This window comes from Ammospiza caudacuta, chromosome 24, assembly GCF_027887145.1.
Source record: "Ammospiza caudacuta isolate bAmmCau1 chromosome 24, bAmmCau1.pri, whole genome shotgun sequence".
Lineage (NCBI taxonomy): Eukaryota > Metazoa > Chordata > Aves > Passeriformes > Passerellidae > Ammospiza > Ammospiza caudacuta.
The window spans coordinates 3,562,182-3,575,020 of record NC_080616.1 but is presented as its reverse complement, the minus strand read 5'-3'; the positions used below and the strand labels follow the sequence as shown (position 1 = coordinate 3,575,020).

Genomic DNA, 12,839 nt, shown 5'->3' with positions numbered 1-12,839 from the left:
ATATAATCTATTAATATATATTATATATTATATATAATATATAATATATTATATATTATACCCTATATATTATATGTTATATATGTTATATGTTATATGTTATATATTATATGTTATATGTTATATGTTATATGTTATATTTATAGTATAATATTTATAAATTATACTATATATTATATAATATAATTTATAACTATTATATATATACTCTACTATTTATATTATGTATATAATGTAAATATTATATATTTTTATAAATCTATATATATAGTATTTATAGCTAATATTAATATATTGAATTAAGGTATTTTATAATACAATGCAAATATTTAATTTATATCTAAATTACATCTCCAAACCTATTCACATGCCTGTAAAACACGTGTGTGACCCAGGGGCATGGTGATTCCTGGTGGGTGGATGTTTGTGTTTGTACTTTGGCTTTTTTTGGAGTCAGGATCGTTCCCTGCATCGTCAGCCTCAGAAAACAACAAATCCAGCCTGGATCTGGGATCCTGAGGGGTTTCCAGCCCCGGCTCCCACTCCCTCACCCAAAACAGCCTTGTGACCAGCAAGGGATTTTATTTCTCTCGATATAAAATACATATAAAAATTATTTTATTGTTTCCCCGGGGAATTCAGCAATTTTTCCTGCCACCAACATGAACATTCCTGACAAAACCCAACGGTGGCTTGGGCTGAAGCTCTGCAGTGAGCTGGACACCAGGATCAGAAGAGTTGGGGATATTTGGGAGGTGACAGGGACATGCAGATGGACAAGGACAGAGGGAAAAACAAACCTAAGAAGGGCAGAGATTCCTTTTAGTGCCCCAGGAGGGGTGTCCTGGGACAGAGAGGGGCAGGGATGGGTGTCCTGGGACAGAGAGGGACACAGGATTGTTGTCCCCAGAACAGAGAGGGGCTGAGATCTGCCCAGACAAAGCAGGGATCTCACTGGAACCTCAAGAGGTGCATCCCCCTGGGGATGGATTCTCCCTGGGGATGGATCCCCTCACATAAGGATCTCCCTGCGGAGATGGATCCCCCTGGGGATGGATCCTCTTAGATATGGATCCCCCTGGGGATGGATCCCCCTGGGGATGGATCTCCTGGGGATGGATCTCTTTGGGGATGGATCTCCCTGGGGATGGATCCCCCTGGGGATGGATCTCCTGGGGATGGATCTCCCTGGGGATGGATCTCTTTGGGGATGGATCTCCCTGGGGATGGATCTCTTTGGGGATGGATCTCTTTGGGGATGGATCTCCCTGGGGATGGATCTCCCTGGGGATGGATCTCCCTGGGGATGGATCTCTTTGGGGATGGATCCTCTTAGATATGGATCCCCCTGGGGATGGATCTCCCTGGGGATGGATCTCCCTGGGGATGGATCCTCTTAGATATGGATCCCCCTGGGGATGGATCTCCCTGGGGATGGATCCCCCTGGGGATGGATCTCTTGGGCATGGATCTCTTGGGCATGGATCTCCCTGGGGATGGATCTCCTGGGGATGGATCTCTTTGGGGATGGATCCCCCTGGGGATGGATCCCCCTGGGGATGGATCTCTTGGGGCTGGATCCTTTTGGGGATGGATACCCCTGGGGATGGATCCCCTCATATATGGATCTCCCTGGGGATGGATCTCCTGGGGATGGATCTCTTTGGGGATGGATCTCCCTGGGGATGGATCCCCCTGGGGAGCAGGAGAAGCTCCTGGAGCACTCCAGCCTTGGGACAACAGCAGAGGAGTAGGAGCGTGGCCCTGGCTGAATCCCACATTTTCCTCAGGCAAGGGAAGGAGCCCATGGGCATCCCCCAAATGCCCATCCCTTCAAGGACAGAGGGAATGGCCTTTGTGCTGCTGTTCCAGATCCCTTTGCCCACACATGGTGCTTCCCCAGGCTGAGAAGAAACAGGGATTTGTTTTGCCTGGGGTTGAGAGGAGCAGCAGAGCTGGAGATTGTCCTCCAAGCCCCAAGCTGGGCCAGGAAACACCCAGCAGAGCCAGGAATGCTGCAGCAGGGAGGGGCCTGCAGTGCCTGATCACCCTCTGGACAGCTGTCCCCCGACTGTCCCTTCTGCCACCACCCTGAAGCTCCTGTGTCACACACGGCCATGATGAGCCGAGCTTGGGAAAACTGCAACTTGGGAAACGCTGCAAGGCCCCTCCAAAGGGTTCATATCCTTATACAATTATTCCTTTTCAAAAATTATTATTTAAATATTATAATTGCTGCAGATGCCCTGAACACCCTAGACAACCTTTTAACTTTTCAAAGAGTCCTAAGTAGGATTAGAAGCAATGTGAATATGACAGAAATCTTCCTTTCCAGAGCTTTTCCTCCACAGCCTCCCAGGAATGGGCTTTAGTCCATAAATAAAACCCAACTGCCCTTGAGGAAAAGCTGGACCTGGATGTCCTCATCTCCCCTGGCTGAGCCTCAGGCTGGGAGGGAAATGTGACCTTGGGGAAGGAGCAGGAGCACCGGGCATGGCTCCATCCCCGCCAGCATTCCCAGGGAATGCTATGGAGCCTTGGCTGGGGAGGGAGGGATGTTCCTCCAAACCAGAGCCCTGCAGAGCTCTTCTCTTCCCAGGGGAGGAGAGGAGCACTCAGGGATGGCTGGAGACAGAGGGAAAGCAAAAGGGATGCAAAAAGGGAGGGGAAAAATCCTCCCAGCGAGCAGGAAACAAAGCAAAACCAGCTTTTCCCCACAGAGGATCCCATCAGAGTCCTCCTGCCTCTCTTGATGGCTCTCTGGTGAGGATCACTTGGTGGAAGATCCCATTAAAACTGGGCCACAAGAGGTCATTAATTAAAACTGGGCCACAAAAGGTTGTTAATCAAAGCTGGGCCACAAAAGGTCCTTTCCATGCAAGAGCCGACCCCGCAGCTCTTCCCCTTACGGAGATGGAGTTGGACTCTGTGACGTTGTGCAAAGTTTCTCCTGGAAGCTTTTCAAGTTGGTGGGATCATTCTTTGCCCAAAAATAAGCTCTGATCCATGGAAAATGAGCCCCAGAGAGCGTCAGGAGCAGCACGGGGAGTTCCCTGCTGCAGTCAGTCCCACGCTGGCACCAAAGGGGCAGCACTTTCTCTGATCAGCCTTTCCCTGATCCCAGAGCACCCACCCCGAACATTCCCAAACCCAGGAGAACGAGGCACCCTGCTCTGGCTCTGCAGAACAGGGCAGAGGGCTGGTGGCAGGCTCAGAAGCAGATCCTGGGGGTCCTGATCCTCATCCTGCCCACTGGAAGAACCAAATTCCTCGGCAGCTCCAGAAACCAACACAAACCCCCCAAAATCTCACAAACCTCGTGCTGCCTTCAGCTCCAAACACCCCAAATCCCACCTGCCCAGGACCTCTCCACCTGCCCAGGAGGGTCCCAGCAATCTCTGGAGCCTGGAAAAGCAGCAACCCCTAAACCTGGAGCATCACACATGGATAGACTCATCCCTCTGCCATTAAATCCCTTTAAATGCCAGCAGTAAAACTGGGAGAGCAACCTTAAAAACTAATAAGCCTTTCCAGGAGTTATGCTATGTTTAATAATATTTAATGACCTGGTGTGAGCCAGAGGCCTCCCAGTCCCTATTTAGCCATAATTTACAGCACCCTGTGAGCTGTGGACAGTAGAACAGGGAAAATCCTGGCAGCTCCAGCTGCTGCAAAGGGAAAGTGTCAGGGAAGGCTTGGGATGCCCAGGGAGAACTGTGGGCATTAAAAGGGTGCCCACCCTGCTAGGAAGGAGCCAAATCCTCTTTTAAAGCAGCCCAAGGGGTTTATACTGATTTATTCCTGCAGCTCCTCGAAAGGCCACTACGTTCATTTGTAAAAACTTGGAATTTTATCCAGCAGTGGCAAATAAAAAATGTTGTTTGGATACTGGTTTAAATCTAATAATGTTTAAAGAGGGGGCATTGCATGCTCAGACCCCTCTGTGCAGAGCCAGCCCCTCACAGGATTCTGAAGGAATGATTTTGAGTCCAGGATCACAGCACAGCATTTCTCACAAATTCAGTTTCCCTGAGCAGGGCTGGAAAATGCAGCTGTGATTTACACCACAAACCCACCACTCCTGCAGCAACAACAGCTTTCCAGTGACCAAACAACACATCAACCCCTGCCAAGACACAGAGGTGACATTTACAGCAGAAACTCTTTGAAAGGAGATTTTCTCGTGATTCCAGATTTTCACCGTGCCTTGGTAACAAAGTCCTGCCCCGGCAGCAGCAATGAGAGCATTAATGTTATTTATGGTCAGTGTTATCCCCTTGTTCTGCTATTTAACATCAAACATCACACATCTGGGATCCTCTGGGCTCCTCTCCACCTCTTTTTGCTGCTCACATGCAGCTCATCCCCTCCCACACCTGCAGGTTGTGTTTTCATACACCTGGAGCAAGGAGTGGTGCCCAAGAATGAACTGAAAGTGTTGAAAAACATCAAATGAAGAGATAAAACTTCATCCCTCAGATTTCCACTTAGTTCTTCAGGCCCCTTATTTAGTTCCGTCTCCAAATCTTTGAATTCCAGATCTTTCCCCTCATTTTGCAGACAAACACCCCCAAAGCTGAATCATTCCCCAGCCTGGAACTTTATCTCCCCCTTTTCTGCATTTTGCTCCTCCAGTCCTGGTGAGCAGAGGAGCAAAATGCAGAAAAGGGGGAGATAAAGAAATCCAAGCTCTGATCCACCCCAGTGCCTGATGCCAAAGCCAGACCCAAGCTGGGATGAGGGAATCCAAATTCTGGGGGTGGAAACACCAGCAGGGACACAGGGGGGATCCCCTTGGTGCTGGGAGCCACCAGGCACAGCAGGGCCAGCTCCAGGGACACTGCGGGATCCAGGGACACTGTGGGATCCTGGCTCACACATCCTGGGGTCACCATCATCCCTGAACCACCCTGACCCAGGCCTGGCTTTGGTTTTGGGCAGGGAAAGGCTGCCAAGGGACTCTGTAGAGTTTGTGAAAGGGAAAATAAACCCAGGGAGCATCAGGGAAATGGAAGTTTCTCCCCTGGCTGGTGTTTCTTGCTGCTATCAGCAGTGAGGGATGGAGTTTGGGATCACAGAAGAGCCCAGGGTGTGTGGTGGAGCTGGGAGAGCGGGGATGGGGGGCACGGCTCACGCTGCAGCCCCTGCCCCGGGGGATGTGACCCACGCGGGACAGCGTCCCCGGCAGGGCAGGATTTGGGATTAGAGGGTTAACCCAGAGCCCGGGAGGCCGCACGTGACCGGCTGGGGGCCGGGGGTGTGCGGGCTGGGGGGGCTGCGGGCGATCCCTCCCTCCCCATCGCCCCCGCCCCCCCCATCCCCGGTGCCCCGCACAAAATCCGCTCCCGCGGAGCGTCCCCGTGCCCTCCGAGCTGCGCCATGGACACGCCGGGCTGCCCGGCCTTCCCCCCGCCTCGCCGGCCCGGGGCTCCCCCGGGGCTCCCCCGGCCTCCCTCCGCCTTCGCGCTGGGCGCTCCGGGGCCCCACCGGCGGCCGCCGCCGCTCAGCCCCCGGCCCGGCCGCTGCCCTCGGTACCCGGGGGTGCCCAGCCCGGGTCCCCCCGCCGTGGCCGTGCGTGGGAAGCCGCTGTACCCGCCCGGGGCTGCAGGTACCGGGGAGCCGCGGGTGGATGGGGGGCCGGGGCAGCCGACCCCTCCCGGCCCCTTCTGCTTCTCTTCCCCCTCTCGGTTCAGCCGGGACCCCAGCCCTGACCCCTCCCGAGGGTGTCATTGCGCTGAGGCGGTGACATTGCATTGTCACTGCTCCGAGGCGGCGATGTCGCGATATGGCCCCGTCGGGGACAAGCAGGGCGTCCCCCGACGGGAGCCGGAGCGGGGAAGGGCCGGTGCTGCCGAGTGTCGGCAGCGGGGCTGTGTCGCGACAGAGACCGTGGCGTCCGGGCTGTTCCCGTTCTCCAGAAACAACGAGGGAAGGGGGAGAAAAAGCGACAGGAGAGACCCGGGCCCGCTGCCGCGACGGCGGGGACCGGCCCGGGGTGGGAAACGGCGGGTCCCCGTTCCCGGGGATGGAGAACGGCCCGGTCCCCGTTCCGGGGATGGAGAACGGCCCGGTCCCCGTTCCCGGGGATGGAGAACGGCCCGGTCCCCGTTCCCGGGGATGGAGAACGGCCCGGTCCCCGTTCCCGGGGATGGAGAACGGCCCGGTCCCCGTTCCCGGGGATGGAGAACGGCCCGGTCCCCGTTCCCGGGGATGGAGAACGGCCCGGTCCCCGTTCCCGGGGATGGAGAACGGCCCGGTCCCCGTTCCCGGGGATGGAGAACGGCCGCGCTCCCGGAGGAGGCTGCAAAGTCGCGTCCGGCCGCCGACTCCGCTTCCCGGAGCCCACCGGGCAGGAGCGGCCGCAGCACGGACGGGCCCGGGGCTCCGGGACCTGGGGGAGGCCGGGCTGCGGGGCTGGCAGCGCTGCCCGGTGTGCCCGGTGCCCGGTCCGGAGCCCAGCGCTGCCCGGTGTGCCCGGTGCCCGGTCCGGAGCCCCAGCGCTCCTGGTCCCTCGGTGCCCCTCTCGGGGGCAGCACCGCTCTCGTTCCCAGTACCGGGTTGCGGCTCTCCCGGTTCCCCGGCTCTCCCCGGAGCTCCAGAGCTCCCGGTTCCCCTCGGCCCGGCTGTCCCGGGGCTCCGTGGCCGTTTCCAGGCTCGGACAGGACCGAATCCCTTCCCGGTTTCTCCCGCCGCTCCTTCGCGCTCTCCCAGCCCGGCCCGTCGGGGGCTGCCCCGGGTTCCACTTTCGCTTTAATTTCATTCCCCCAGTTCTGCTTTAATAGAAAAAGCAAAAGGCAGAGCCTGGGAGCGATGGGAACCAGGTGGGACCCGGCAAAGCCGCCTCGGGGAACAGGTAGAAAAAACCCCGAAAAGCCGGGAAAAGCCGTCAGGAGCACCGGGAGGGCCCCGCTGCAGCGTTTACCTGCTCCAGCCGCGGCACGGGGATGCTGCCGACCCACGGGTGTTTCCTCCGGTTCCTGGGAGTCCTTTCCGTGCCCCCATCCCTTCACTACTGATCCTTTTGAGTTCCTTCCCCTCCCCATTACCCCAGGAATTGTGCAGCTGTTCCCCAGCTGCCGCCTTCCCCAGCGCCGCCAAATCTTTCGGGGGGTGTCAGTTTAGGAAGGAGTGGGAGCAAAATATCTGAAAAATATCTGTGTCTTCCCTTTGTGCCCCGGTGCCGCTGTGTTTGTTTAGTTTCGTGCCTGTATCCCGCTCCTTCCTGCCTTTTCCTTCTTTCTGGCTATTTATTTATTTGTCTCCAAAGCCAAAACCCGTGGGTCATTTGGAAATGCGCCACGTTGCCTTTGAAAAAAGGGGAAAAAAACCCCAAACTCGATGCTTTATGCAGCAGGATTTTATTTTGGTCAGTTTTTCCTTAGTTTTGGTTATATTTGGGTCTGCTCTTTGGTGAGATTTGGTTTTGAATCATTAAAACCCTCCAGGCCAGCGGCTGAGCCCTTTGGAGGCCAGAGCAGGGAGGAAATGGCAATTCAGCCTCATTCCTTTGCCTTGTCCATGACCAGACAGGTCGGTACTGAGAGGGACCAGGAGCAATCACCCCCCCAAACCTCCCCCAAATTACAATTCCTCATTAATTCAAAGCAGCTGGATCGGAGCTTGGCGGCTCCATAGCCCCCAAATTGCCTTAATTAGAAAACAACCAAAAATCCGAAGTGAAAGGCTGGAAAAGGCCGTGCTGGGGCTGCTTTGGGTGGCTCTGCAGGGATGGGGACCCCATTTCCCTGCTCTCTTGGAGTGTGGTGGGGAGGAGGATCCATCCCAAAGGAGGCATTTCCCCTCCTGGCCCTCTGAGGCTTCACTTGCAGGAACCCCCAATCTGCAGCTGGTGATTGGGGTGGGATCAGGGCAAACCCAGCAATTTTAGGTTGTCCTTTCCCTAGGTGACCCCTCAGCAGATGGGGGACCCCAGGGCACCCCTCCCCATCTGCTAATTCCCTGCTCACTTCTCCTTTCCTTGTCTCAACCCATCAGGGTCCCAACAGCACCCAGAGATTTTGGAGCTGCCAAGCTCTGGGTGTCCCCATGTGGGGACAAATGACCCTCCTGGGGTACAGAGGTGGCCCCCAAACATGTGGCAGGAATTTTCCTCCTTGATCCTACTCCATTATCTGCCCCAGTGATGCAACAGCACCAAAGGGAAGGGGGGACCCCCCAGATTTCTTGCTCTGGTCCCAGAGGAGGGTGAGGAAGGGGAGTTTTCTTCAGCAGAAAAAGCAGGATGGGATTTTTCACTCCAAGAGTTTTCCCGGGAGCTGCAGCTCCAGGGAAGGGCTGGCTCAGGGGCACAGAGCACCCCAAAGGGCACCCACTGCTCCAGACAGGATTTCCCACCCTCCAGAGGCTTTTCCTGCCCGCAGCTCCTTCTCGGGGTGGATTTTGCCCTTCTCAGGATTGGATTTTTGCCCTTCTCAGGGCGGATTTTGCCCTTCTCAGTGAGCGTGGATTTTGCCCTTCTCAGGGGTGATTTTTTGCCTTCTAAGGGAAAGATTTTGCCCTTCTCGGGGTCGGATTTTTGCCCTTCTTGGGGATGGGTTTTTGCCCCTTCTCAGGATTGAATTTTTGGCTTCTCAGGGATGGATTTTTGCCCCTTCTCAGAGGTGGATTTGTGCCCTTCTCAGGGACGAATTTTGCCCTTCTCAGTGAGTGTGGATTTTTTTGCCCTTCTCAGGGGGGCAGTTTGTTCCTCTTGGAGATGGATTTTTGCCCTTCTCAGGGACTGATTTTGCCCTTCTCAGGGGTGGATTTTGCCCTTCTCAGGGACGGATTTTTGACCTTCTCGGATATGGATTTTGCCGTTCTCAGGGGTGGATTTTTGGCTTCTCAGGGAGGGATTGTGCCCTTGTCAGGGACAGATTTTTGCCCTTGTCAGGAATGGATTTTTGCCCTTCTCAGCAATGGATTTTTGCCCTGCTGTGTGTCCATGCTGAGCCCTTTCTCCTGGGACACTACTGTGACATTCCCTGGGACGGGATGGCATGGAGTGGGATGCCAGGGCTGTGGCACGGACAGTTCTGAGCTTCCTTGGCACTGTTAACACCCCTGGTGCTGTGCCTCTCCCCCCAGGTGAGAAGGGCTGCAAAGGTGGGTTCCAGGCCATTCCCACAGCCTGCAGGGTCCCCCCAAAAGCCCCGGAGGACTTGGGGTGCCCGCTGGCAGCACCCCTGGGCAGCCTCCGGGATTATGGCATCCCTGAGCTCCCCGAGCCCCTGGGCAAGAGCAAGAGCAAGAAGAGGAGGAACAGGACGACGTTTAGCACGTTCCAGCTGGAGGAGCTGGAGAAGGTTTTCCAGAAGACACATTATCCTGATGTGTACACCCGGGAGCAGCTGGCACTGCGCACGGACCTGACCGAGGCCAGGGTGCAGGTATGGGCACAGAGGGATGGGCATGGGCACAGAGGGATGGGCATGGGGCTGCCAGGAGAGGGGTTCTCCTCTCTGCAAGGTGGTGCTGAGATAGAAGCTGATTTCCCATGAAAATGCTAAATCCCAGATGGAATATCTCAGGTTCTGCACCCTCTGCTGTGGTTGGGTGTTGGTTGTCTCAGAACCCTTTGCACTTTCCCCCTGGACCCAAAGGGTGGAAAGAGCCAAAATTTGGGAGGTCAGTGCCAACCACCCCCCCTCAGAATGCCCTCATCGTGATGCCCCCCACGAATCCATCATTCCCAGCTCAGTTCCTCAGGAGAGGAACCTCAGGAGCTCCCGTGGGTGGGACTGGGGCTGGGGTGGCACATCCTGAACCTGGGGCAGGGTGAGACCGACCCTCCCTCGCCAGCTCTGCTGTCCCCGTGGCGTTTGAGGCTCCAGGTGGGAGGAGGCACCTGGAGGGGGCTCCCAGCAGGGAGGGAATGGAGGAGGAGGGTAAGGAATGAGCAGGGAGCTGCCATCCCCAGGAGCAGGGACAAGGCACAGGCAGGGGGAGTGTCCCCAGGAACCCACCAAAAGTGCACTGGAAGTGTCCCCAGGAGCCTCCAAACCCAGATTTGGGGTGGATTGAGATGAAACCATCCATAGCCATGAGCCTCAAGCCAGGTATCCCGGTGAGCATCCTCCTCTCCGGGAGATGCTGCTGGAGTTGTCCCCACCCCAGCACAGAGGGGACGTGCACATGGGACATCAGCACCCGAAAAGCCTCATTCTGCAGCAAAATCTGGGATAAACAAGTCCCAGAAGCAGCAGGGAGGGGAAGGGGGAGCAGGAAGGATCATTTTTTGTGCGGGACAAGATAATCCTGGTGTTGGTCAGAGAGCTCCAGCGCTGAGCACAGAGCAGCTTCCCTTGCTCGGCTCCGGCTCTCGGGCACCGTGCCCGGCCCCTCCTGGCCCTGGGAGGAGCACAGAGCTCGGCAGGAGCTGCAGTGAGCAGGGGAAGGGTCCCCACATCCCCGCACCTCAGCCCCCTCCTCCATCCCAGGTTTGGTTCCAGAACCGCCGGGCCAAGTGGCGGAAACGGGAACGCTACGGGAAAATCCAGGAGGTGAGAGAGAGACGGCTCGGGAGCTGCTGCAGCCCCTGTGAGCCCCCATTCCCAGGGGAGGGGTCCCGCCAAAGCACCTGGGGGTGCCCCACATCATTCCTGCCCCCCCACATTCCCACTCCTGCCCCTTCTACCCTACATCACCCATTCCTGCCTCCAACATCACCTACTCCTTCCCCTTCCCCCCACATCACCCATTCCTTCCCTCCCTGCCCCACATTCCCATTCCTGCCCCTTCTCCCCCATATCACCCCTTCCTGCCCCTTTTTCTCCCCCCGAATTTCCCCATCCTTGGGAGAAGTTCAGCCCAGGATGGAAAAGAGGGAGGATCACATTTTGCCACATGCTGCTTTATGTTCCACTCCATTCCCCTCTGGGGCAGGTTTTGGGCTGCTCCTCTTGAAGATCCCCTTTAGTCTCTCACCAATCCATCTGTGCTTCCTGCCCTCCTTTTCTGCAAAGCTTCATTTTCCCCCTCAGTATCAAAAAGCAAAAAAATAATTTAAAGCTCAGCTTCATGCACTTCCCTGAAGCCAAACTCTCCCAGAGGGAATAATTCGAGCAGGATTCAACCCCCTCAAGGGCAGAAAACAGAGCAAAGGCATCGCTCCCTTTGCACCCTGAGGGGAATCCTACAGGGGTGGGATAAGAGTTATCCTGAAGGGGAACATTGGGATCTAAAGCAGAATGGGGGGAAACTGAACAGGGTGTGATGTCCCCACCCTCATTTTGAGCTTTTTGTTTTTGTTGTTGTTATTCCAGCTGCAGAACAACCTGTGGCCGAGCCCTGGGAGCCCCCCGGGGCTGCTGCCCCCCGAGCCCATCCCGTCGCCCTGCATGTCCCCGTACCCCCCCGCTGCCAGCAATGGCTTCGTGGGCATCCCTGCATCCCCGGGCATCAACAGCCTGTACCCCCTGCCCGGGCTGCCCCCCCCGGGGCTCCCCTACCCCTTCGAGCCCGCCCAGCACGAGTACAAAGCGCCGCCGCTGGTGCCGCCGAGGATGAAGAGCAAAGAGGGCGCCGGGAGCCTCCTGAGCTGGGCCACATGATGCCCAAGGGCATGGACGCGGAGCCTTCATCCCCCCGGAGTGAATCCCCCACCCCAGGGAGGGGGGCAGGCTGGTGGGGTCACCTTCACCCCCTCTCTGCACCCACCCCAATGAGAGGGGCCGGGGGAGGAAAAAGAGGGGTCCCCAAAGGCAGGGGCAGCTCGGAAACGGCTCCCTCAATTTCCTGAGCCCTCCCAGCATTTTCAGGACTGTGCTTGAAGGAAATTCCCGGTGCTTTCCCCACCCCACCACCGTGTGTGCCCCCTGCCAGCCCTGGGTGGGGCTGTGGAGCACCAGGGCAGCAGTTTTGGGGGCAATTCTCCCTTCCCCAGCTGAAATTTGGTCACTCACTCCCTGCCCAGCACAACCAGCAATGGCAGAAATCGGGCTCTTCCTTCCCAGTCCATACTGGGAAGATCCCAGGGATGGGTCAGGCTGTGGGGTCTCCTTCACCCCCTCTATGTACCCCCTGCATCCAGCACTGCCCTCACCCCAATGAGAGGGGCCAGGGGGAGGAAAAAGAGGGGCCCCCAAACCCAAGGGCAGCTCGGAAATGGCTCCCTCAATTTCCTGAGCCCTCCCAGCACCTTCAGGGATTGGGTTTGATGGAGCTTTCCTCACCCCTCGTGTGTGCCCTTGGGGGGGGCTGTGGAGCACCAGGGCAGCAGCTTTGGGGGCAATTCTCCCCTCCCCAGCTGAAATTTGGCCGCTCACCCCCTGCCCAGCACAACCAGCAATGGCAGAAATTGGGCTCTTCCCCTCCCAGTCCCATACTGGGAAGACTGGGCTGGAACAGCTGCTGGTACTGGGTGTTACTGGGAGCAGGGCCAAAGCCCCCCCAGAGCATCACAGCTCGGTCTGCTCCCTCTTGGAGGGGAAATAAGGCCCTGGCACAATAAAACATCCCAAATTAAGGCTGTTTCTTGGGGAGGGTCACCCTGTTCCCCCTAGGAAGGAGTTTTAATCCCAGCAGTGGGATTAGATTTCCAGTGGGAACCCAGTAATTCCCAGTGGAACCCAGTAATTCCCTTTGGGAACCCTCCCAGCAGCTCCAGCTGGGCTGTTGGGGCACAAACGAGCAATTTTTGGGTGAGGGGTTTCTGCATTTTGAAGGCTTCTGAATGTTACTGGTGGTACCTTAAATGCCAGTAGTGAGGGGGCACCTCATCTGTTCTGGGGGTCTCCAGGGGGGCTCCTCGAGTCCCCCCAAAAGCCAGCATGTCCTGTCCCCCCCTGTCACCCACTGTGACCTCCCCCACTGTAGGAAACACAAAAAATGAAGCCAGG

General features: G+C 56.6%; 1 protein-coding gene across 1 annotated transcript; it reads left to right on the top strand.

Annotated features, from left to right (window-relative positions):
- The first annotated feature begins 5,379 nt into the window (after nt 1-5,379).
- ALX3 (ALX homeobox 3) lies at nt 5,380-11,552 on the top strand. Its single transcript, XM_058819578.1, has 4 exons — nt 5,380-5,608; nt 9,088-9,389; nt 10,440-10,502; nt 11,265-11,552. Exons 1-4 carry the CDS (start codon nt 5,380-5,382, stop codon nt 11,550-11,552), a joined length of 882 nt encoding a protein of 293 aa, XP_058675561.1.
- Nucleotides 11,553-12,839: the final 1,287 nt, after the last annotated feature.

Bases quoted from the DNA above. Each gene is read 5' to 3' on its own strand.
- ALX3 (XM_058819578.1), top strand. From the start codon at position 5,380: ATGGACACGCCGGGCTGCCCGGCCTTCCCCCCGCCTCGCCGGCCCGGG. The intron at 5,609-9,087 runs GTACCGGGGAGC...CTCTCCCCCCAG, and splicing joins GTACCCGCCCGGGGCTGCAG to GTGAGAAGGGCTGCAAAGGT. The intron at 9,390-10,439 runs GTATGGGCACAG...CCTCCATCCCAG, and splicing joins TGACCGAGGCCAGGGTGCAG to GTTTGGTTCCAGAACCGCCG.